The sequence below is a fragment of the Biomphalaria glabrata genome, chromosome 2 (genome assembly GCF_947242115.1).
Source record: "Biomphalaria glabrata chromosome 2, xgBioGlab47.1, whole genome shotgun sequence".
NCBI lineage: Eukaryota > Metazoa > Mollusca > Gastropoda > Planorbidae > Biomphalaria > Biomphalaria glabrata.
In genome coordinates, this window is record NC_074712.1 from 23,826,979 (window position 1) to 23,854,519 (window position 27,541).

General features: G+C 35.8%; 1 protein-coding gene across 7 annotated transcripts in view; it reads right to left on the bottom strand.

Annotated features, from left to right (window-relative positions):
• LOC106052483 (ankyrin repeat and fibronectin type-III domain-containing protein 1-like) overlaps positions 1-27,541 on the bottom strand; it is a 76,292-nt gene that overhangs the window by 46,307 nt on the left and 2,444 nt on the right. For 2 of the 7 annotated variants that reach the window (XM_056019700.1, XM_056019701.1), the window contains exons 3-5: positions 25,819-26,045; positions 23,638-23,739; positions 10,674-10,756 (exon numbers count right to left, since the gene is read on the bottom strand). In XM_056019700.1, the coding sequence (XP_055875675.1) occupies positions 10,674-10,756; positions 23,638-23,739; positions 25,819-26,045 (412 nt within the window). Of the gene's footprint in view, positions 1-375; positions 449-2,759; positions 2,802-10,673; positions 10,757-23,637; positions 23,740-25,818; positions 26,046-27,541 lie in introns of those variants that run through there. The other 5 variants (XM_056019703.1, XM_056019706.1, XM_056019704.1 and 2 more) reach the window with 5 other exon arrangements.

A 27,541-nucleotide genomic window follows, 5' to 3' on the forward strand; every position in this document is an offset into this window, starting at 1 on the left:
ATAGTAAAAAAAAAAAAACAACAGAGGAAACTATATTAATAAGGGAATGGGGTTATCGGTATATTTTGAAAACATTTAAGCCAAACCTTTTCTTTTCTAAAATAATATTAGAAAAAAATTGTATAACTAAATGAAGTATTTTCTGTGATACAAGCTCCTTACATTTTAGATGAAATGTTGACTTTTGCTTTGTCAGAGAAAGAATGCATTTAGCACGCATATAAGTTGAAAGTTTCGTATCGTACAAGTGAAGTACAATGTACAATACATGGCATACACTGTCATTTGGTACAGTGGCAATACACTCCTAGAGTCCTTGAATAAGAAAGTCGCATTTTACAAAACAATTATATCAATTAGAGAATCATTCCTTACCATTAGTTATACCTGGTTCACATTAAACCATATATCCATAAAAATTAGTTTACTGAATACATATGAATATTAACAATGTATTAATAATAACATTAATAAATCTTTCTTGTCGTCAATCCGACTAACTAAACAATAGTATCGGCAACACTTTTGAAACTTACATGTCGCTTCTTTTTGCATTGGCGGAAATAGGTTTGTGGTTGTTGATAGGTTTGTGGTTGTTGATAGGTTTGTGGTTGTTGATAGTTGTTGATAGGTTTGTGGTTGTTGATAGGTTTGTAGTTCATGGTTTCTTATACTCATGCTGAAACTATTGAAACCTGCCTTTTTACCTGCCTGAGTGGAACACTTTGGGGGGTCGATGGAAACACAAACTCTCAATGTAACCTTGTTTTCACTCATCTGGTGCACTCTCAATGTAACCTTGTTTTCACTCGTCTGGTGCACTCTCAATGTCACCTTGTTTTCACTCGTCTGGTGCACTCTCAATGTAACCTTGTTTTCACTCATCTGGTGCACTCTCAATGTAACCTTGTTTTCACTCATCTGGTGCACTCTCAATGTAACCTTGTTTTCACTCATCTGGTGCACTCTCAATGTAACCTTGTTTTCACTCATCTGGTGCACTCTCAATGTAACCTTGTTTTCACTCATCTGGTGCACTCTCAATGTAACCTTGTTTTCACTCGTCTGGTGCACTCTCAATGTAACCTTGTTTTCACTCGTCTGGTGCACTCTCAATGTAACCTTGTTTTCACTCGTCTGGTGCACTCTCAATGTAACCTTGTTTTCACTCGTCTGGTGCACTCTCAATGTAACCTTGTTTTCACTCATCTGGTGCACTCAAAGTTGTTTGTTTTTATAAATAACGTTTTTACGTTTTTTCATTTTCAATTGTAATTTTTGTCTTTCTTTCTAATATTTCTTATCCATTTCTAGACATTATACAATTTGGTAGAAATTATTCATCATTTATTAAACAATATATATATATTTACTTCAAATAAATGTCTAAGGAATTTTTACAATTAACGCCCATCTGATTGATAAGGCAAAAAATAAATAATGGAAATTTAAAATCAAATGTTCCTATAAAACTGGATAGTCTTGGAGTTTGTTTAAGAGCGAATCAATAATGCTAGGCTATAGAGTCTAGCTAGAGGAAACAATATTGATTTTTTCCTTCATTCCTCGCTGTATATAATTGGTTTTAGCTCAGCCATTACTTAACAATCTGAACTCTAGGCTAAACTGCAAGTAATGTACACACAAGAGTCACTAGTGGATCATTACTACCAATGCAAAAGATTTGTCATTTATTGTGTACACTTTCTAGAGTTTCTTGTCTTCTTAAACTACATTGATCGAGTTGGTTTAGGTATGAAATAGTTTACAAATAAATGTGAGTAGAGTAACCTGTTGGATCACAACACAGCTACAAAAAGACTTTAGTTTAAAGCATTATAAAATGGTTCAGTGAAAATAAACAACAGTACAAAGTTTCAAGTAAAAAATATTGATTAACATACGGAGTTCATTTTATGCTACAGACTTAGAATTATAATGATTAGCGTTTTTTTCTTATACAGTCCTATATAGTAGAAATGCCTTACTGTAGTTCTATAACGCGTCAAAATTAGATATTAACGTTTGAATCAGTCAAAATCGAAATAAAGTAGAAATTAAAAAAAAAAAATGAATTTTTTCCCTATCCCTGTAGAAGGATTTTAAATCTTGTTATGTGGCCAGACCCGCACTACAAACAGCGATGTCCTTGCGAACGCAGGTATAGGCAGTACAGAGGGTCTTCTTATGGTCCGACAGTTATGCTAGGCAAGACAAGCATCCCGTCTTTTTTGGTAAACTAAAGGTGGTCGACCTAATAGAGGTGCTCCACGGAAACATTTAAAGACCAGCTTAATTGCCATATTGATTTAATAGATATAGAAGAGAGCACCTTGAGTTGAGGGAGCTTCAGAACGAGACAGCAGGAGGTCACTTTAAGGCCGCAGCACACACATTTGAGACCCAAACAAAATCCACTGCCGAGGACAGACGTGAACGCGAAAAAAACAACTAAATCGACCATCGGTGGACAATGGTTATGTCTGCGCTGATGTGACAAAATATGTAGCTCGCAGCTTGGGCTGCGTAGCCACGAGAAGTACTGCATTTCTCATTAATCTTCGGACTCAAAGACATGCCTTATTATTGTGTGCAAGGAAAACAAGAAAAGTATGTATATTGGACATTTTATAAGTCAAGAGAAAATGTAGCCACTAAGCACGAAACAGGAAATGATAAAATAATACTATACTATTAGTTGACATCTAAACGTTATTTTATATAGTGAAATCTAAATCGCAGACGGGGAAGTAACTTACTCGAAATTTCGATAGCAGAGTTAAATCAATAACCATACTGGATTACTTGCAGCGAGATATGTACATAGCTAAAGTCAATTTGACCATTTTATACACTGCATACGACTCATTGCGTCACACTGTTTCGTTGATCGACGTCATTTAAGAATGACGCAAGCATGATTATTGGTGCTTGTAGTTTGTTAAGTGAAAATAATTACTTTGTATTCTTGAAAATACGATTGTTTCTCCTCACGAGAGCAAATAATTACAGTAGTAACGAATATTTAGTTGCCCTTGTCACTTAACCTAAAACATATTGAAAAGAATTGCTTTCCTTCCAGACATTTTGCTACCGCAAGGAATCTCACAGGATAAACATTCTTACAGCTACTTACCAATCTTATTACATAAAACTTCAACACTAATAGAACAAAGGTGAACGTCATTTGACCGTTCGTAATAATGAAATCAAATAAAAATTAACACCAGTGTGAAAATATGTTAATTACCATTTAAACACTAGTGCAGGGGTCGGCAACCTGCGGCTCTTTAGTTCCATAGTCAAATATTATTTATTTTATCGAAAAAAAAATTGAATCGATTATCTAAAATTAGGCACCGATTCAATCTCTCAGCCACTTGCACTTGATTTTCACAGCACCCCTCCCCATGTCTTCAAATGTAACATATTTGCAGTTGGAAGAACTCAACTTTCTTCTGCCTTATCAATGATATAGATACGTCTTACGACATAAAAGACACGGCACAAGTTGGATTTCTGTCAGGTATATGTCTTCCCAAGGATTGCTAGCGCTCTCGTGACAAACTAGGGAGAAGATTTAGCTAATGTCGTGCAAAAATGCCTTAAGGACAATAAGATCGATTTAAATAAACTTGTTTCAATAGCAACTGATGGAGCCAGAAGTATGAAAGGAAAATATAAAAGAGAATCTGCGAGTCTCCACGTATTTCTTACGTTTCACTGCCTACTCCACCAAGAAGTGCTGGTCAATAGCACTCTACCATCGTCAGTTGAAAGAATTCTTAAACGAAATGGAGACTTAGTATTCCGACCTTCTTCTTTCCAATAAAGTGCGATGGCTTTCTACAGGTATTTTGTTGAAACTTCCAGCTTTGTGATTGAATGAAATAAATACATTCCTAAGTGAGAATGATATTAATCACCCTGAACGACAAATGGTTGCTAAAATGTTACCTTTTGATGATCTATCAGCAAAAGTAAATGAGATGAATCTAAAACTACAAGAAAATGAAAGCCCAGCCGATGTTTTGGTAGAAGATAAGAGCGGTGGCTGAGCAGTAAAGAGCCTTGCTTCCGAATCGGGGTCCCGAGTTAGAATTGTGGTGAAGACTGGGATTTTTAATCTCTGGATATTTTTAGCGCTTCTAAATCCACCCAGCTTTAATAAGTACCTGACATTAGTTGGGGAAAGTAAATATGGTTGGTCGTTGTGCTGACACCCTCGTTAACCGTGGTTCACAGAAAGAGATGACCTCTATATCCCCTGCCCTAAAGGTCGCAAGGTCTGAAAGGGGAACTGTACATTACTTAATCAGAGCGATAAATGACGTCATTACCCTTTCTAAAGCAATATCGCGATAAAACCAGTGGTGCAACTGTTGACAGGAATTACTTCAGCACAGTTACTTTAAAAAATTACAAATGAATTTGCTGAGAGATTTGAGCCTTTCAAAACCATCAAAACCATTCTAGCATTCATAGTAAATACCCTCAACACAAATAGTAACGAAATCCATATTGAGCCATTTTAAAAGTAAAGCTTTCTGGAGTGGAGAATTTACAGATTTGAAAAGCAAGTTGGAAGAGTTGGAGGTCCAGAATGTATGTACGTAACGCAACAAAAGTGGACAGCTTTCAAAGAAATGCCGCTAGATGAGGAACTTATATTCGACGCATGGAACCGTTTTCCAGATTGCTACAGAGAAGTGAAAAGGTTGGCAATTGGAGTACTAACTATATTCGGATCGACATATTCATGCAAGCAAGCGTTCTCTTGCATGAATAGCCAACTAACAATTGAAAATTTAGAGTCGTGTTTGAAACTATAAATAACAAGTTATGAGCCAAATGTCTCCAAATTTCTAGAACCAAAGCCATCGCTCCCATTGAATTTGTTTGCTCAATTATTTTGTTATTGAAGTTAAGTTAGATTTGTATGTAAATGTTTAATTCTTTTAATTTATTTATATATATATTATCTAATTCGTTGTGAAAAACACTAGTCATATATAAATAAGTAGATTTTTTTTTCTTATGAATAAAAAGATTCGTTTTTATTCATCAAAGAACTTTATTCATCCGAGTACTATTTATAGTTGGCAAGAAAAAAAAGCTTTGTGGCTCTTTAAAAACTTTGAAATTTAGTAAATTGTAATTTTTGGCTCTTCCGACTCAACTGCACTAGTGGAGCTAATTATAAGATTATTTGAACACTAGTGGATATCAGTTGTTCACTACTACTGAAAACCACTTAACCACAAGCTTAACTCTAATTGAACACAAGCTAAACTCTAATTAAACACAAGCTGAGCTCTAATTAAACACAAGCTTTAATCTAATTGAGCACAAGCTGAACTCTAATTGAGCACTAGGTGAACTAAACTACGTATTGATATGTGAACCCATTGTATATTATGTCGCATCACACTCTAATCTCAAATTTTATGATTAGTAAATATAAGATGAAAAAGGGTTGTACCAGGTGGGAGGGGCGATACCATGCAATCACCCCCCCCCCCAACCAATACTTTTTCTTTTTGTATTATAGTTAAGAAATTACAAAATAAAAAAAAATCTGTCACTAATATAATTTATACATGCTATAAAGTAAATTCTTATATCGAGACGCCGCACCCCCATTCTTTAATGCCAAATACAATCATTAGCAGAAATTATAGAAGGAGCGAGGATTAATCATTTTCACTCTACCGCTCCTCCCTTTTCCAGAGTTTATGTAATTTCATATGAATTTATCATAATTATTTTAAGAAAGACTTTGCTTTGGAAAAGTTAAAATTCAAACGAAATTTTTCAGTATAAGAGTCACGATTGAAATGAGTTCTAAACCCAGATAAACAATACGTAGTCGCGTTTTTCCAACCTTTACTCAATCTGATATTTTTCTAGTTAAATAAATTTGAGACTATAACTCACAATTTATACTTGAATTTTATTGAATATTATTTATCGAATAATTTTTTTTTAGGTGGCGATTCTCAAAGCCTTAATCTAAATATTTGGGGTATCTTATCTTTTCAAGGAACACATCGGTTTTATTTGCAATGTATTAAGGGCCTATAAATTCCTATTAGAATATTTTTCAACATTATTCAAAAGGTCCTTTATAATAGGATAATGCGTTTCTTCAGTGAAGAATGCAAGAAAACGCTTTTGGCGTCGGGGCTTCGCCCCGAATCTCACTGATAGATAATAAGCTGTAGATATCATGAAAATGCGTTATTGCAGTGAAGAATGCAAGAAAACGCTTTTGGCGTCGGGGCTTCGCCCCGAATCTCACTGATAAATAATAAGCTGTAGATATCATGAAAATGCGTTATTGCAGTGAAGAATGCAAGAAAACGCTTTTGGTGTCGGGGCTTCGCCCCGAATCTCACTGATAAATAATAAGCTGTAGATATCATGAAAATGCGTTATTGCAGTGAAGAATGCAAGAAAACGCTTTTGGTGTCGGGGCTTCGCCCCGAATCTCACTGATAAATAATAAGCTGTAGATATCATGAAAATGCGTTATTGCAGTGAAGAATGCAACGCTGACGACGTTCCCCCAGACCCAAAAGCTTGCAAGAGAAAAGGCCTCAACATGACTGTTTGGTTTTTTTGTTGTTTTTTTTCGCCGAAGGTTGAGAAACACTGCTTTTTTAAATTTTCGTATATATATATATCATGAGCGTAGCCAAGATTTTTTTTTCGTGGGGGGGGGGGTTCACCCCCCACACCCCCCCTACCGCGAAATTTAAAAAAAAATGTATTTACGTGTGTGTGTGGGTGTACATAATCTTTATTGCATTCTGACCCTTCATTCTTTCGGAAGACGTTTATTTTGCCCTAGAATAGGTTCTTCCATGAGTTAGTGGAAAAATTGTAGATTCCCAGCCAACACTAGCAAGGGGGTCTGGGGGAGCACTAGGAGCTCTATTTCTGATAGTGAAAGCCAACAAAATGCATATTCTGAGGTATCTACAGTGCATTTTCCTGCTATTAAAAAGTTTTATTTCAAAAGCCTAATGTGCTATTCTTACTGACTTTCGGAGCATTTGACGTCAAGCTGTTTCCATAAAAATCTGTCACTGGTAATGTCTGAAGCCTCTTCCCACCTGCCATGAGGACCTCAATGAATAAGTGGCGTCAAGTTGTACTAGGATATCATTGCAACTCTTCTTATGCGTAATTCATTTTGTCTGAGAACATGTCCCGCAAACCTCATGCGTCGCTCTCTCACAATCTTACTAAAGGGTCGACTCCCAGTTCGGCATAGGATTTCCTTGATTTAAACCCGATCTCTATAACTGACTCCTAAAATCTGTCTTAGCCGTCTTTGTTGAGCCACATTTAGTGTTTTTCAATTTCTGCAGATGACTATTCACTGCAGTTTATTAAGGGAGCCCTGCCACTGGTAAAAATGTGTAACCTCTCTTAAAAACGCTCTTGGAATTAAGTGACTGTAGTTTGCTTTCGATTTTATATCGAAAAGAGAAGTTTTATCGTCAAAATCATCTGTTGAGGGTTTTCCAACTCAAAATGCTCTGTAGGGGGATCTTAAACTTAAAATCATCTGGAGGGGTTTTAAACTTTAAACAAACGCCTTCTGTAGAAGAGAGATTTAAACTCAAAACCCCCGATTGGATTGGCTACGCTCAAATAATTTTAGTGTGTAATTTGCTTTTTTTTTATATATATTGAAGAGGTATTTTTTAGCATTAAACCCCTCTGAATGGGGGTTTAAACTCAAATTCTTTTGGCAACGCTCATAGCATTTGAGTTCGTAATTTGCTTTTTTCTTACACTGAAGATGTATTTTTTAACCTCAAACCCCCTAGCGGGGGGTTTAAACTCAAAACACCTTTGGCTGCGATCATAGATTTTAGAGTGAGTAATTTGCGTTTATTTATATTGAAGAGGTACTTTTTAGCTTCAAACTCCACTGGAGGGGAGTTTAAACTTAAAACCCCTTTGACTACACTCATAACATTTTGAGTGTATAATTTGCTTTTTTTTATTATTAAAGAGGTATTTTTTACCTTCAAACCCCGCTGAAGTGGGGTTTAAACTCAAAACTATGTCAAAACCCATTTAGCTACGCTCATAACATTTTGAGTGTCTAATTAGCTTTTTTTTTATATTGAAGAGGGGGTTTATCGTAAATTTTGGAGGGGGTTTTAAAATCAAAATCTCCCTTAACTGTGCTCTTGGAATTAGGGGATTTTCGTTTGCATTTTTGTTTGTTTTGTTTTATAGAAGGGGGGGAGTTAACTGCAAAAACCCCAAGTAGGGGGTTTAAAACTCAAAACCCTTAGAAGGGGGTTTTAAACTCAAAACTCCGGGTAGGGGTTTTTAAACTCGAACCCCCCTGGTAGGGGGTTTTAAACTCAAAACCCCCTGGTAGGGGTTTTTAAAATCAAAACCCCATTGGTTGTGCTGGGGCAAGTGATGGTTTAGTATTAAAATCTCACCTAAAATAAACAAAATCAAAGCAAAAAATCATTCACTAAATTCCGATTCCCCCCCCCCCCCGGGGGGAATTTCATTTCATATGAATAGGGTTAGGGTTTACTGGGTGTTAGGGTTAGGGTTTGGAAAAAAAATAACCCTTCCCCACTCCATAGTTCTGGATCCGCTAGTGCGCATAGGACGTAATCATCTTCTTTTTTGAAGTAAAGTTTGCATTATATAAGATAAACTTAATTAGGTAGACTTTCAAGTTTATTTCATTTCATTTCCTTTAAAAATATAATACAGAATTTAAACGTCCATTGATATTATCGTAAAGATATAGATAGCACTCGACTTTTATAAACATTGCTAAAAAATATAGTAGCATTATTAGATATAGATCTAGGTCTCTAAATATAACGTCTGCGAATAAGAATACTTTCAATAGGCCGAATAGGCTTACATTTTTTGTTTTAGAATCTTGAGAACAAAATATCTTAATACTGTACCAAAGAAATGATAATAGATTTTCGTAGGGACAAGAAGGAAAATGATATTGTTTCTGTAGCTGGAGAGACTATTGAAATTGTGCAAACCTTTAAATACCTTGGTACTATCCTAGACAATAAACTAAATTTTACTGCAAATACTGATTATATCAGCAAAAAAGGGCAGCAAAGATTACAACTACTAAGAAAACTGTCCTCGTTTAATGTCAGCGAAAAGTCCTTGGCTATGTTTTATCACGCTCACATCTGCAATATTTTAAGTTTCAATATCACTGCCTGGTATGGCAATCTGAGCATTAAAAATAAAAATAAACTTAATAGAATCCTAAATGCTGCTGGCAAAATCATTGGCAAAAAACAAACCCCATTTGGGCAGTTGTTTGAGACAAACATCTATAAAAAAAGCTAACAAGATCCTCGAAATAAAGAATCACCCTTTGTGTCAGGATTTTGTAATTTTACCATCACAAAAGAGATACAAGACACCGATAGCAAAGACAAACAGACACAAACACTCTTTTGTTCCCCTGGCAATCAAATCATTGAATAAGAACAATCTGGTATAAACTTTGTCACATGTAAATTATGAGTGAGTCTGGTGTGAATGTACACTTTGGTTTCTTATAGTTATAATGTTTTTTGTTTGGTGTAATGCACAAATTGTAAGACAAATTTCCTTACGGATAATAAAGATTATTATTATTATTATTATTATTATTATATAGATATGTAGATATCTAAATAAACCTAGATCTAATTTACATTTTGATTAAAGGGATCCTCTCTATTGGATAAATGCCGCGGGATACCCATACTTTTATTAAGTTTGTTTACATTAGGCCTATACTACTGGTGACTGTTGTTATGCAATTATGAATGACAGTAATGAGAGATGGAAATGTTCATTCTCTATGGATTTCGTTATTGTTTTTTTTTTCATTAATGTATATAGGAACATTAATAAGTTGCAAATAAAAAAAAAATACACAGATCTGATTAAAAAAATACCTAACATGGAACTATACTTAATTTAACGAACAACTTCAACTTTTTTTTTGTTGTAATGATCTCTTACTCTAATATCCTTATATCTATAACAGCTTGTCTGAAAATGAAGTTTTTTAAGAATCTGTTTATAAATAACCAACAAAAATCGAATGAACTTTGGGCAAATTGCGCGCGGTCGAGGCTAAAATTCTTTTTTGTCTTTGTAATTTTGTATATACAGTCCAGGAGGCCTAAAGTCTTTGTTTTCTCTACGGCTTAGACAGAGTTGATATAAACTTTGTAAAGATTACATGTTGGCGCCAGATCTATTCATACGTTTACAAGCAGGATCTCGTGCATCGGTTAATTTAAAAAAAAAGTGTTTTATTAAAAGGTAATATATATTGGTTGTTGAAAGTTTGTAACTTCTTCAATTTATTCTGGAAATATCAAATCTTTTTACATTCATTTCTTGACAAATAAAGGAAGTGGATTGACCCATAGAGTGTCTCCTTTAAAAGTGTGCAATTTTTTTTTTCATCTTGTAAGTTAGAATTTCATATTCAAAACAAGGCACTAAAGATGACCTATAAGGTCACATCCTGTGGGTAGTTTAGATCAATAGTCCGTTGTCATGTCATAAGGTCTTTGACACACAAGTGAAGCACACAGGGATTGTTACAAAAATGATCCTCTCAGAACCTGACTAACTCTAAGACTTACTGGTGGAGATACACACAAGAAAGGAAGTTTGTTTGAAGTATCAGCTAAATCATCTTGGTCGTCATGGAAACCCCAGGTTGAATCTGAAAAACAAAATGAGCTGTAAAAAACATTTTTATTCAATAGTAAAAAAAAACAAGGTTACAAAGACAGTTTGTGTGGAGACACAAACTCAAAATCGACCCCCGAAGTGGTCCACCCAGGCAGGTAAAAAGGTAGGCTTCAATATTTTCAGAAAAAAACATCAGAATGAAATTCTATCAAAAGACAAATGACAGAGAAGAATGTAGAAAGAAGGTTGTGTGGTGCCCCAGCGGTCCACAGACCAAAGGATAGGTGAAAGTGAATGTGAAGTTAGATGTGAACCTGGCCTAACTAGTGTCTTATAATGAATATATAATTGCTCTAATTATTTTGTAAAGGGACAATCTCTTATTTCTAAAAAAAAAAAATCCATAAAAACAATAAAATACTTTTCCTTTACTTCAGTATTTTATCGTAATGCAATAGCGCCGCAATTCACGCGACAATATGAAAAACTACTTATTAACTGTTGTTTTAAATTATGTCCAACTTATATGTATACTAAATAGATTTTTTCTCTTAAAAAAGAAAAGTTAACTTTTTTTTAAAAATGTAGTAGTTAGTATAATAGAACTTACTTAACTTAGCAATACAAATTTGAAAAAAAAATTGACAATAAATCTAAAACCGTTTGCATAAATGTGTTATAAATATGGATGAGTATAGCATCCAGTGCTTTTTAGCGGCCCCCGAAAGGGGAAAAGACGCTATTAGTTTTGTGCGAAATGTCTGTCTGTCTGTCCGTCTGTCCGTCCGTCCCGTTTAGATCTCGTAAACTAGAAAAGATATTGAAAATCCGACATCACAATATTTTAGACCATTCAAAGTTCTGATGCAACGGCTACTTTTTTTTTTCTGAAAGCGAAAAAATCTAATTTTTAAAATCAGTTACGCAAGCAGTTTTTTTTAAAGAGAAAAAGCTAATTAGTATGCATTTTAAGTTAGACCTAAATTAAAAAGAATAGTAATCTTATAAACGTCATTTTCGTGAACAATTTTTTTAATTAATGCGGAAATATTTCCATTATTTTATTTTTTGAGCATTCGAATAAGAGATTGATCCTTTTCAAAACAATTACATCTATTATAAGACTTCAGTTAGGCCAGGAGAGGCGCGGTAGCTGAGCGGTAAAGCGCTTGGCTTCCGTACCGGGGGCCTCGGGTTCGAATCCTGGTGAAGACTGGGATTTTCAACTTCGGAATCCTTAGGTGCCTCTGAGTCCACCCATCTCCAATGGGTACCTGATATTAGTTGGGGAAAAGTAAAGGCGGTTGGTCGTTGTGCTGGCTACATGACACCCTCGTTAACCGTAGGCCATAAAAACATCATCTGCCCTATAGACCACAAGGTCTGAAAGGGGAACTAGTTAGGCCAGGTTCACATCTAACTTTGCATTCACTTGCACCTATCCTTTGATCTGCTGTACCGTTGGGGCACTACACAAGATCTTTCAACCTTCTTTCTCCATTCTTATCTCTCATTTGTCTTTGATATAATTTCATTTGGATGTTCTTTCTGAAAATATTGAAGCCTGCCTGGGTGGACCACTTGGGGGGGCCGATTTTGAGTTTTGGTGTGGAAGTTTGTGTTTCCACATGTACTGTCTACAAACTGTCTTTGTAATCTTGTTACTATTAATAATGAATAGTTGTAAAAGTGGTGTATTGTTATGAAAAAAACTGCTTGCATAAGTGATTTAAAAAATTAGATTTTTCGCTTTCAGAAAAGAAAAAAGTAGCCGTTGTATCAAGGTTGCGGGCAAAAATCCAAGGTTAGGAAGATACTTATCAGGGAACTCCTGTATGCTGATGATGCAGCTATTATAGCTGACTCTGATACTCAGCTTCAGTCCGTGGTTGACAAACTATCTTCTGCTTGCCTGATGTTCCGCTTAAATATTAATCAAAGCAAACTAAGATACTAGTTCAGAACACACATACTTCACTTCACGTAACCATTAATGGCCAACCATTAGAAATTGTTCACCATTTTTTAGCGGACCCCGTAAGGGGGAAAAGTTGCTATTAGGTTTGTGCAAAATATCCATCTGTCATACTCAGATCTCAAAAACTAGAAGAGAAATGAAAAATATTATTTCACCAAGCGATGCGACTTGCAAAGTTTATGTGCAACGGCTACTTTTTGTTTTCTAAAAGCAACCGTTTAGTTTATAAAATTAATTATGCAAGCGATTTTTTCATAAAAATACACCAATTCTAAAACAATTACGTAAATTTAAGGGAGATAACGTTAAATATGTTAACAAAGAAAGATTTCTTTTTTTTTTCTTTGGATTTTCAGTATCACAAAGCCAAACATAGTTACAAACTGTACAAGAAATGTTCACAACAAATATAAATATTAGTTAACTGTGTTTTTTCTGGTCAACCGTCTGCTAAAATTAAAAGAAAACATTTATGTTTGTTTATAAAGGCTAAGAATGCACTTTGTATGTAAATATCACGCACAGTTTTTACAATGGACATTTTATGCAGCTAATTTCGTGCAGTAGCGTGACGGCTGCAGAGTTTACAGACTCGAAACTAGTTCCCTCAAAATTTTTTAATAATCAGATTTTTTTTTTTTGTTAATTGCTCCCATCAGGATAAAAGCCGCTTATTTTTGTGCGTTTTGTCTGTTGGTCGAAATGTCCGTCACTATTAGATAAAAAAAAAACAACAACACTAAAAGCTATCGAAAATCTGATTTAACCTTTAATGTTACTTCCGAAGTATTGCAATAGTTTTCACTATCTAAAATAGATTGTTCCGGATGTTTTAGTGAAAGACAAATTAATGCCAACGAATGTTTTTTTTCTCTTCTAACTTAGATTACATTTAATGTCCGTGCTTAAACGTTGCAAAAATACATGATTAATCATTTGTTGTTCCGGTTTTTTAATGTAAATAGCATATAAATGCTAAATGAAAATCTCAAAATTGACTATAAAATTGTTCCGGATATTGTTCTATAAAAAATAAATTATGTCAAATAATAGTTTGAAATCGCATCATCGACTTATAGTCTTGGACAATACGTCACAATAGTTTAATTATCGAATTGTTCCGTATTTTCAACTTGAAACAAAATGATGTCAAATGACTTTTTTCGTTCAAAAATATCGACAATAGGTTGTTAAAGATTTTAAAATAAGAAAGTATTTTACTAGAAACAATTTTTGAAAATTACTTTTTAGACTTATTTTACATTTAATTTTCTTAAGACTAAGACTAAGACTAAGACTGCTTTATTGATCCTTACGGAAATTTGTTGTGATTACAAGGACTCGTTTCTCATATAAAGACAACACAACAGAAAAATACACATAAATACAACAGACAACATAAAGAGTTCATTCAGCGACTACACACAGGTATCTTGGTGCATTTCATGTTCCCTGATCAATGAGTGGCGGTGATAGAGTCTGACCGAGTGAGGTACGAACGAGTTTTTGTACCGCTCCGTTCTTGTTTTGATTGACAGTAGTCGCCCACTTCGCGACGACCTGGCGTAGTTCTGATGGAGCGGGTGGCCGTTGTCTTCCAAGATTTTTTCGATTTTTCTTAGGCACGTTTGTTCAAAAAGTTCCTTTAAATGTGGTAATGTTGTGAGTGTAATTTTTGATGCTTTTTTAATGATGTTTTCTAGACGTTGCAACAGTTTAGATGAGGCGTTGCCTTGCCAACAACTTATTCCGTATGTTAGCAGATTTTGTACTGTCGCGCCGTAAAATGTCTCAAGGATCTTCTTGTTTAATTTAATTAAATTGATGAAACATAACAGAAATATTTTTTTTATTGGTAAAGAATGTTCCGGATTTTGTTTTGAAAAAGAAATAGACCTACATTACTTTAATTTTCTTAGAAATCGTCTCCAAAATTGTTCCGAATTTTAGTTAAGATGAAAAATCTTACTAACGCCAAATAACTGTTTGAAATTCCTCTTCTAAAAAATAAAACAAACAATCTTCTTCTAATTTACGAAAATCCTTTGTTCCGGATTTTTTATGAAAAACTCTATTTATGTAAAATCGCACTTCTCTCTTACACTACATTTAATTTTCTAGCTAAACTTTACAAAATCTAACTATCGTTAATTTTATGTTCCGATTTTTAAGGAAAATAACTTCCTAACACCATAGTATGTTTTGAAATCTCTCCACAAGACTATGGTGCATCTAGTTTTTATACGAAGGCTTTAAACCTTATATATATATATATACATATATATTGCTATAACTTAGCAATTAACCTCAACGAAAGTGATATAAAACAGAACGTTTAATAATCAATTATAAACTACAACTAGAGCCAAACTTAGAATCACAGCTCAGGCCTTCTTGTTTACATCGCTAATCATCGGCCATCTTCCTTCCTCTGTTCTCTATCGTATCCTCTGGTACAAATGACAGTGCGTAATGTAGAGTCATAACACTGCCCCCTCCTTAGTTATGTTCGTCCCGAACATGACCAGATTTTCGACAGGGCTGAAGAATTGTCAGTGCAGATGAAGTTCTGGCAAGAAAGTTATAGTCCCACTGGAGGCCAGGCCATAAAACACACAGTCATTTCCTGCTATCTCCAGAAGGTAGGCCCTTCTACACATGTCCATTAACCACATTATCAGTGTCGAGTTTCCGCTGAAATTGATTCATCTTTTACTCTGCTTTGTGAAGGCAGACGTACACACGTTTGTCAAGTACAGACCTGTTGATGGTTTTTCTGTTATTTGTATTGTTCATTCGAGGTGCCGCCCGTACAGTTCTTATTAAATTTCTGTCTGCAGTTAGTACTGGTAGCCAAACAGTAGTATTGGACACAGACCCAACGTTGTCTGATTTGATCATGCCCATTGAAGCACTCATATCACGGACATCGAAAGCAATAGTTTCACTCTGCCTATAGGTCACTCCTCTAGTTTCTTCATCTAGCCTTTTCTTTTCGGGTCTGCGCTTATCGTTAAAATGGTTGCCACTTTCTTTATCTTGAAAGCTAGACGCATCTGATTTGTCATTATGATCATCGACGGCGCTGCCACCACCAACACTTTCCTTGTAACTACCCGTAGAGCCACAACAATGATTGGTTGATGTTTCTATCTCCGCTCTTCTAGGATGTAGCTGGCCTTCCAGTTTGTTCCACTTCAGTTTGTCCCTTTTATGATACTTGTTTACTGACAGATTCGACCATTTTGGTATGGTCGTATGTTCGATTCGCTTCACCTGAACGCCTTCCACACCATTATCAAGCAATGGGAACTCTATGTGTCCATATTGTACAGTTCCACTTCCAATGTTTAGAGATAAACCGAATTCCTGCATAAAATCCAGACCAATGATGCAATCGTCGACAACATTGGCGATCAGAAAATCATGACTAAATGGTTGACTTCCTATTTCAAAATTAAGCCGTATCTGTCCTAATATAGGTAACAGTTCGCCACCTGCGTTTTAAGAGTGTAGCCATTCACTCGTATTATTTCCTGATCACCAATCAGACTGGGTCCAACTATTGACCGCGTAGCCCCTGTGTCCAAGAGGAACCTATAAGAACCAGCGCCAATCTTTCCCTGCACTCTCAAGGTTCTGCTTTGTTCTAACACTCTGAAACGAGTCTTTATTCTCGGAGTTTCGATTTTCTGGGTTGCCATTCCTTGCTCCCTAAGCCCGTAGAATCGTAGCGGTTGACGTTCTGATGCACAGCCTTGGCCTTGGAACAACATGTTACAATTCCTCCGTACATGACCTGGAGTGTTACAATTCCAACAACGAAAATCCTTTCTACTACGCCTTGAGGTCTGATAATGTTCCCGTTCATTTAAAGCCTTCTCCACCATTCTTCGAATCAGCCTAAGCAGATCCTCCTCTTCCGCCACATTTAACGTCCGACAAATAGGGTATGTTCCTCGCTGAAACTTCGGCCGCCTCGTGAGACATAGCATAGATAAGGGCTTCGTTGATTTTCCATTTTCCGCTTATTCGGATGGCCTTCTTAAGTTCCGAATCTCGCATTCCATCTATAAAGGCATCTGTGATCAGAACATCCAAATGTCCCTGTGTTGCCGATGGATAAGCAAGACGGGCGAGATGTTCTATGTCTGCTGCTAATTCCTGTAATGTCTCTCCGCTTTTCTGTTGTCGATTCTTTAATTGCATCCTGAAAACTTCCTGCAGGTGTTCATTGCCCTATCGTAGTTCCATTGTTTTGAACATGGCATCGTAGTCAGTCCGATCCGTCATAGTCTGTAACAATTCGGCTGCCTTTCCTCTGAGTGCCAACATAAGACCAGTTGCTTTTTCTGCCTGGGTATCTCATCTGTTGATTTGCGCCGCCGCCTCGAATTGTAATCGATACACCGACCAAGACACAGAGCCGTCAAACACCGGTGGTTTAATCTTCCCCGTCATTTCAGTCACAGTGGCACCCGCATCTTGTTTCTTTTGCAGCTCCGCTTTCATTTCATTTCGTAATTGTTGAATTTTAGAATCAACATCTCCCACCATTTGGGACCTTAATTCAGCGACCTCATTTCTTAATTGTTGTTTGAAACTGTCTATGTCATTTTTCAATTCGGTCACAAAGGATGCTATTGAGCTCAGTTTATTACCTAATTCGTCTTTAAGTTCATCCTTTACTGATTTCAGGTCTTCCTTCATTTGTTCTTGCATCGATTGAAAATGCTTCCTCATATCCGGTTCTTTTTCAAACAAATAGGTGTCCGGATCCTGCTCTTCATCTATGATGCAATACGTTCTATGAGTGCCTCCTTGTTGCCGCTTACATTCAGCTCCCTCCCTCTCAGTTCCTGTCTAAGTTCTTGTAATGACAGTGGACTAAGTGTTTTCTTAGACGCCATCCCGTATCAAAACGTTGATCAACTAAAACCAAAACTTATGTTGATCTACCCGAAAATGGAATCGTTCAATGTCTTATACCTAGATCTAGACCTTCCTCTCCACTTTCGTTGAGGATCCCACTTCTGACACCAATTGCTATAACTTAGCAATTAACCTCAACGAAAGTGATATAAAACAGAACGTTTAATGATCAATTATAAACTGGATCTAGAGCCAAACCCAGAGTCACATCTCAGGCCTTCTTGTTTACATCTCTAATCATCGGCCATCTTCCTTCCTCTGTTCTCTATCGTATCCTCTGGTACACAATGTTGCGCCAAATGACAGTGCGTAATGTAGAGTCATAACAATATATATATATATATATATATATATATATATATATATATATATATATATATATATATATATATATATATATATATAATAAAGTAGAATGTGAGGTGTATGTATGTATGTATGTTTTCAAGTTTCCTTGGTGCAAGTTTCCAGCCTACTTGTCGTTTTAAACTAAGCTCTAAGCACCCATTAGAGCAGGCAGGCTGTGGCGGATCAGCACCTAACTGACTGGGGACTGCCCAGGTTGACGTGGGCGGTAGCTGATCAGTGAGGAGCGAAGACCTCTCCCACCGTCAGAGACAACCCGTGGCGTCCATACATTACGCCAATCAAGTAACTGTTGTCTCCCGTGTTGTTTTAGCCGCTTTGCAGCAGCACCAGAGTTTCCTCTCCGGGGCGCATTCCTGGGCCTTGGATAAATGGGTCATGGGTGGCCCATGCGTCATGATCCCTCTCTCGACCTTGCTGATGTGATCCAAAGGAACGCATCGCATTACATTTGTCACCAACTCAGTTGCAGAAGCTGCCGGAGGGAATTTCGTAGCTGATACTCCCAACGCCTAAGGGTCTTCACTCCTGATTTCTCCTCGAGGTTGTCTCCTGAAGCCTCAGTACCGCAAGGCAGCGGGGGTTTGAAGTCAGAGTACCACTCTCCTAGATGAACTGCCTTACTAGGCTGACGAGCTCCATCTGCCCGAAGCTTCCGGTTTTGTGGCGCCAGGTATATGCCTTCACCCCTTCACCTGTTAGTAAGAGCAGTTTCGCCGGGCTTAATATCTAAGCCACACGAGCAGGCCAGGTGCTGGACTTAGTTGTCAGAGGCTATTTGAGACGCATGCCATTAGGAGTATTTTATAGACAATGGGAGCTTAACCCCATTGACACCCCTGGCCATGACAACCTTTGAAATCAGTATGTATGTTACTTATAGACATCAAAACCGCTTGACCAATCTTGATAAAACTAGGCAGGAATGTTCCTTGGGTACTAACTTAGACCGTAGTGTATGTATTGTAGCCCTAAAACAAACTTAAGACCCTCAAAAAAAAATAAAGTTGTCCGACTCTATTACAGCTATAGTATTTTATGGATCTAGGCCATGGTTAACAACCTAGACCTAGATCAAATTTTAAGACATACACTTTGCACACATAGTTTTTTACTTTGACACATGAAAATACAAAAGAAGATCCATTGATTTCATTATGTAATAAAATTAACCTTCAATTTTGTGTTTCAAAAGCATTTTTTACATAAATTAGTTCCTGATATCTGTGACTACAGAGTTCCTGGCGAACATTCTTTCATTAGACATTACCAATTGGTAACACATTAATACATCTTTCTACTGAGTCTATTCCTAGGTCTAGGTCTAAAACTCTTATTGAACTCTAAGATGATAAAACTTCTTTTCGCAAAGATAATTTTGTGCTTTAACACATAAACATACTCATTATTGTCCATTCTTTTGATATTTTAATCAATTTAACATTCAAATTTGTTTTTCCTAAAGCATTTTTAATACATTCGTTCGCTGTTCGCTAAAGTTGCGTAGCCGTGTTGAGATAGGCCTATATTCATTCATGAAAAAAGGTCACGCATGCGCAACTCAGAATGAACTCTATAAAAGCCAATTTTTAACTCTAGATTAGTGTAGATTTAGATCTATGTCTACCTCAAGATCTACTTTATACTTTAACACATGAACATACAAAATTAAGTCTATTCATCTGAAATTTTAATCAAATATATGTAGGCCTACAAGCAAATGTTTTAATTTGAAAAAATGGATTTAAGCCTATAAGCTATTTTTATTTGATAGCTTCATTCACACTATTTTTACATTGACACATTCGCTTTACTTATTACATTATTTCGTTTAATTGTGACTATATCGACATTAATGCGCAAAGAAAGACCCGCGGGTCGCGGGTAACATATGTCTAGTATATATATATATAGGCCTACGTATACACACACACACACATATTTAGTCTAACTAGACCTTAGTGACGTAATGGAATTTTTTTTCCTTTGACGTCATATGAAATTAATTCTTGAAATGAAATGTTAAAAGAACTCGGTGCATTAACGTTTATTAAACCTCGTCAAATTGTCGTAGTAAAAAAAAGACATACTAGCTAGATTTAGATCTTATCTAGATTTTTTACATTAGAGCTAGAATTTTAACACTCAACCTAGATTTTTAAAACTAGATTTAGATTTTTATTCTAATTAAAATTAATGTAGATTCTAGATCTAGAATTTCTAGGGCTAGTTAAAATGATATAGACTAGATCAAGATGCATAATTTCAATTTCTAGACTTAAAGTGTATTATTCCAAATTAATATTTTAGATCTAGATCTAGTAGATATAGATCTTAAAAGTGTTAAGTCAGAAGTTTGATTTAGAGCTTAGGTAGATCTACATTCTCATTCTAGTTTCATTTAAATGAAAATACCAATAGCTCTGTTGGTAATTGCTGAGACATCAAGCAGACGTTGCCGAAGTACAAACTCGATGCCTTGTTCTTTTCTTTTGTTTTTCAATTAGAAATCAATACCAAAAGATTATGTGAAATTGCTCATCTGACATATTGTACATATCCGGTAGTTGTCATGCCGTGACAATAATAGGCTTTTACTTTGTTATTAACAGCAATGCCTGGTCGTGCAGTTAGCGCGCTTGACTGATTATCTCGGGTTCATACTCTGCTCGCTGCCATCCCCCGTCGTCCTGCGGGAGGTTCGGATAAAGGAAGTAAATTATCTTTCACTATGAAGGAACATCCGAAACATGTAAAACATTTTACAGAAAAAAAACGTTTTTTTTTACAACACCAAATGAATCTTTGAAACATTATTACTTTTGACAATCAAAAGAAAATCACGTCTTAAATATTCCTTGCGAATAGGTGGATCCGACAGGGATCCGACTCCGACGAGGGCCGCCTCTGAGTTTGTATGATAACACAAACTCTCTTTGTAATTTTCTTCTATCTTAGCTCCATCATATCTTACGATGCTCTATTGGATAAAGACCTTAACAACAGTATAGCCAAAGCAATGGGTACCATGTCACGGCTACAGAAAAGAGTGTGGGACAACATCTTGCTGACTAACAATACTAAAGCCTTTTTCTACTGGACCTGTGTGATGAGCACTTTACTATACGTAAGTAAAGCATGGTTAATCTACTCATGGCAGAAAGAAATGCTGAATGTCTTCCACCTCCGATGCCTAAGGCGGATCTTTAAAATTATGTGGCAAGATAAAATAACCGATGAGGAAGTGCTACGAAGAACAGGATGCCAGGACATCCGCCATGTTATCAGCAGCAGTCGCCTTGGCTTGCTTGGCCACGTTCATAGAATGCCAGTAGGTCGACTTCCACAAGACATTCTCTATGGCGATCTAACAGAAGGCATTCGAGTCGTTGGTCGACCACTTTTACGGTATACGGATGTATGCAAAAGCTCTTCTAAATCTACACTAGCAGCTGGGAAGAGGTGGCACTGGATAGATCCACATGGAGAAGGAGCATAAAGGATGGGTCCGGGATTGCACATGCCATACAAAACAGTATTAGAAAGAAGGGTGAAAATGCAACGGCGCCTGGTGATTACCTATGCCCAACCTCTGTCCGCAGCTGTGTATCAAGGATTGACCTCTTGAGTCACACAAGAAGTTGTAAAGGGAAAAGATCGCTCAGGGTGATAGTTTATTTAGCTGGCAATTTATTACAATTTAATACAATATATATAAATCCACATTTTAAAAGAATTGTTAACTTTAATATCGTCCATACGTTTGCAGTTTTTATTTATTTTGCAACTTAAAGTACAATTTTGTGTCCTTGACATTGTTTAATTGACAGTGTAAATCTCCAACAGACTTCACTTTTGAATAATGCTTATGTTATGGCACGATTAGGAATTAGTTCTTTGTTTCAGAAATAGGGGAAGTTTTTATTTAGAGACAATGACGTGACTAGTGAGACTAAGGATAGGTTTTAAGTAGAACGAAAAATCAGCCTACGTAAACAGACTACTTCCATGACGCCCTAGAAATAAAAAGCTTGTTATGAACGTAGAGTTAGCTGACATAATTGTTTGTAAACTTCTTGTTCGACATCCAGTATCAGCGTCGACTAAGTTATAATGCTTGTTCAGCCTTTCGCAGGTGTTAGTGGATTTCGTTGAGTGTTACCTCAGTTTGGTTAGTTGCATTAGACACCGCGGAAGCGACTAAAACTATAGAAAATAAAGTGAAAGAAAAACTTTCTATAGTTTAAGATGGCACGGCTGTGGAATCTATTGGGTTTACCTTGTGTGGAATCTATTGGGTTTACCTTGTGTGGAATCTATTGGGTTTACCTTGTGTGGAATCTATTGGATTTACCTTGTGTGGAATCTATTGGGTTTACCTTGTGTGGAATATATTGGGTTTACCTTGTGTGGAATATATTGGGTTTACCTTTAGTGAAATCTATTGGGTTTACCTTGTGTGGAATCTATTGGGTTTACCTTGTGTGGAATCTATTGGGTTTACCTTGTGTGGAATCTATTGGGTTTACCTTGTGTGGAATCTATTGGGTTTACCTTGTGTGGAATCTATTGGGTTTACCTTGTGTGGAATCTATTGGGTTTACCTTGTGTGGAATCTATTGGGTTTACCTTGTGTGGAATCTATTGGGTTTTGTAATGACACAAGATGCGTAGAAGTTGATGTGAATCGGGTTTTTCCTAAGTAATGTGACGAGTAAGAACAGAGTAGGATTATGAACAAGAAGAATAACGGACAAGACGCCTAAGAGGACGACGCTAGGCTAGCGACGACAGAGGACTGTGCCCTTTTTATTGTTTATTAAATTGTTGAAGTTATCAGCCTGCGTTATTAAGTATATTCTTGATTCATTCTGTTGTTGTGTCATATGGACTCGCATGCACCAGTAACATATATATACTCATCAACAAAATAGACCATCAACAGATGTGGACTCGCATGCACCAGTAACATATATATACTCATCAACAAAATAGACCATCAACAGTTTACCTTGTGTGGAATCTATTGGGTTTACCTTGTGTGGAATATATTGGGTTTACCTTGTGTGGAATCTATTGGGTTTACCTTGTGTGGAATCTATTGGGTTTACCTTGTGTGGAATCTATTGGTTTTACCTTGTGTGGAATCTATTGGGTTTACCTTGTGTGGAATATATTGGGTTTACCTTGTGTGGAATATATTGGGTTTACCTTTAGTGAAATCTATTGGGTTTACCTTGTGTGGAATCTATTGGGTTTACCTTGTGTGGAATCTATTGGGTTTACCTTGTGTGGAATCTATTGGGTTTACCTTGTGTGGAATCTATTGGGTTTACCTTGTGTGGAATCTATTGGGTTTACCTTGTGTGGAATATATTGGGTTTACCTTGTGTGGAATATATTGGGTTTACCTTGTGTGGAATCTATTGGGTTTACCTTGTGTGGAATATATTGGGTTTACCTTGTGTGGAATCTATTGGGTTTACCTTGTGTGGAATCTATTGGGTTTATCCTGTGTGGAATCTATTGGGTTTACCTTGTGTGGAATCTATTGGGTTTAGCTTGTGTGGAATCTATTGGGTTTACCTTGTGTGGAATATATTGGGTTTACCTTGTGTGGAATCTATTGGGTTTACCTTGTGTGGAATCCGACTTTCGTCTTGTTTTTCTCCGTCTTTCTTCACTATTACTTCTTAGTCGCAAGGTTTTCTTAGCTTTGAAAAGTTTGTTGGTTTTCTCTAGAAAAAAAATCTGCTCTTATAGCAAATGCACACAAGTCTAAAATATTGAAGAACAAAATACATTACATAAAAACTTAAAGCATGATATATAATGTTTTTGGTAAGAGGTGTGTTTATTTTACCTTTTTTTTTTACTTTTACGTACATTTAATTCAGCACGTTGAATTACTAGGGGGGGTACTTGATGACTTCCTTTTAGACGTGCCGACTCTACACCTTTGTGATTCAAGGAAGCGAAGCAGTTAACATACCAGCCTGAATAGAACATCTCTCCTATGTATTTTCAGTTAACATACCAGCCTGAATAGAACATCTCTCCTATGTATTTTCAGTTAACATACCAGCCTGAATAGAACATCTCTCCTATGTATTTTCAGTTAACATACCAGCCTGAATAGAACATCTCTCCTATGTATTTTCAGTTAACATACCTGCCTGAATAGAACAATACCTCCTATGTATTTTCAGTTAACATACCAGCCTGAATAGAACATCTCTCCTATGTATTTTCAGTTAACATACCAGCCTGAATAGAACATCTCTCCTATGTATTTTCAGTTAACATACCAGCCTGAATAGAACATCTCTCCTATGTATTTTCAGTTAACATACCAGCCTGAATAGAACATCTCTCCTATGTATTTTCAGTTAACATACCAGCCTGAATAGAACATCTCTCCTATGTATTTTCAGTTAACATACCAGCCTGAATAGAACATCTCTCCTATGTATTTTCAGTTAACATACCAGCCTGAATAGAACATCTCTCCTATGTATTTTCAGTTAACATACCAGCCTAAATAGAACATCTCTCCTATGTATTTTCAGTTAACATACCAGCCTGAATAGAACATCTCTCCTATGTATTTTCAGTTAACATACCAGCCTAAATAGAACATCTCTCCTATGTATTTTCAGTTAACATACCAGCCTGAATAGAACAATACCTCCTATGTATTTTCAGTTAACATACCAGCCTGAATAGAACAATATCTCCTATGTATTTTCAGTTAACATACCAGCCTGAATAGAACATCTCTCCTATGTATTTTCAGTTAACATACCAGCCTAAATAGAACATCTCTCCTATGTATTTTCAGTTAACATACCAGCCTGAATAGAACATCTCTCCTATGTATTTTCAGTTAACATACCAGCCTGAATAGAACATCTCTCCTATGTATTTTCAGTTAACATACCAGCCTGAATAGAACATCTCTCCTATGTATTTTCAGTTAACATACCAGCCTGAATAGAACATCTCTCCTATGTATTTTCAGTTAATATACCAGCCTGAATAGAACATCTCTCCTATGTATTTTCAGTTAACATACCAGCCTGAATAGAACATCTCTCCTATGTATTTTCAGTTAACATACCAGCCTAAATAGAACATCTCTCCTATGTATTTTCAGTTAACATACCAGCCTGAATAGAACATCTCTCCTATGTATTTTCAGTTAACATACCAGCCTGAATAGAACATCTCTCCTATGTATTTTCAGTTAACATACCAGCCTGAATAGAACATCTCTCCTATGTATTTTCAGTTAACATACCAGCCTAAATAGAACATCTCTCCTATGTATTTTCAGTTAAGATACCAGCCTGAATAGAACAATACCTCCTATGTATTTTCAGTTAACATACCAGCCTGAATAGAACAATATCTCCTATGTATTTTCAGTTAACATACCTGCCTAAATAGAACATCTCTCCTATGTATTTTCAGTTAACATACCAGCCTAAATAGAACAATATCTCCTATGTATTTTCAGTTAACATAAGAGCCTGAATAGAACATCTCTCCTATGTATTTTCAGTTAACATACCAGATGATTTAAGCCTAGTCTAATAGAAAAAATTTCCATATATTTTTATCATGAAAGTACAGTTGGAAAACCCTAATAAAATTGATATTCAATTACCATTACTCTCATAGATTTTTAAATTCTTTTTAGCAGCCCCTGAATGTAGAAAAGCAGATTTTATTTTTATTTTTCTGTCTTGATGTTGTTGTTTTTATCAGATCTATTGGACCTGACAGTTAAAAAAGGTATCTACAACGTAACTTACCATTTAAACGTATTGTTATGCCCGTTCCAAATTGTCGTATAAATGCCAAGGTTGATTCAGGATAAGACATTTTTCTCAAATTGATTTTCTTGTCTATAGCCTTATTTTGAATTGGTCTACCTTCAGATGATGTCACTGCTACATGAATGCCGTGATGTAAAAACTCTTCAGGTGATATCAAATCAGACAAATCAATCGATGGTAAGGTCTTTGCTCGAACAAGTTTGCTAAGAAATTAATATATATATATATATATATATATATATATATATATATATATATATATATATATATATTATAAAGTAGAAAGTAAGGCCTATGTATGTATGTATGTATGTATGTATGTATGGAAGGATGGATGGATGGATGGATGGATGGATGCATGTTACGAGTAGAAATCAAAACCGTTTGACCAATCTTGATAAAACTTGGCAGAAATGTTCCTTGGGTGCTAACTTAGACCGTAGTGTATGTATTGTAGCCCTAAAACAAACTTAAGACCCTCAAAAAATAAGTTTTCCAACTCTATGAAAGCATTATAACTTCATCGATCTAGGCTATGTTTACCATATTTACATGAAAAGATCGAAAGGATCTAGATCTAGATCTAATTTTAGAAACTATGCATTTTTACATAAATTGCTCGCTTAAGAGTATAGGATTCGTTCCTTATATCTGCGAATTTAGAATTCCTGACGAACATTATTTCATTAGACATTACGCGAAATGTCACACATCTAGGTCTAAAACTCTAAGATGATAGAACTTCTCTTCGCAAAAATAGTTTTATAATTAAACATATGAACATATTAATTATAGTTCATTCATTTCATTTTTTAATCAAATTAACATTCAAATTTTTTTTTCTAAAGCATTTTTACATAGGTCTACATTTGTTCGACAATGTTTTCATAAAACTTTGAATTCAGGTCAATTACCTATTTTTAGCTCTATTCATAATATTTTTTTAATCATGAATTCATGCATTCGTTTTACTTATAACATTAGTAGACTTGAATGTAAACCAGATCTCAAACTAGCCCAGCGGTTCCTAAACTGGGAACGCGGGGGGGGGGGACAGTCAATTAATCTTTAAAGGGATAAAAAATGGTAGTTTCATTTAGGTTATAAATTCATTATTCAGAATAAACCAAGCAAAATGACAATGTTTCAACAATTAAAATGTTTTAAATAAAAGACGCAGTTTTATCTTTCAAGTAGGACTTTTTAGAAAGGTGACGCCACTGACCTAGTATTTCCATTGCAGACACCAAGTCCTTATGTGACCACTAATCCAATTTAAAAGTCTTTTAGTTTTCTCTCTCTCCATCTTTCCACTAGGTCTTAGATCTTTTTTTTTTCATACCTTCTCTGGTTTATTAGAGATGGTGCGTCTTGGGATTGAATAGGTCAATCCATTATAGTCAAACATATACGTCAATTATTATTTCTCCTGAAAATACTATATATAAGCTAGTACATTTGTTTCACTGTGAACCTAGTTAGATTTGTTTCACTGTGAACCTAGTTAATTAGTTTTAATGTGAACCTAGTTGACTTGTTTCACTGTGAACCTAATTACCTTTTGTTTCACTGTGAACCTAATTACCTTTTGTTTCACTGTGAACCTAATTACATTTTGTTTTACTGTGAACCTAGTTACACTTGTTTCACTGTGAGCCCGGTTAAATTTGTTTCACATCTTTTGCTATCAAATTATTGA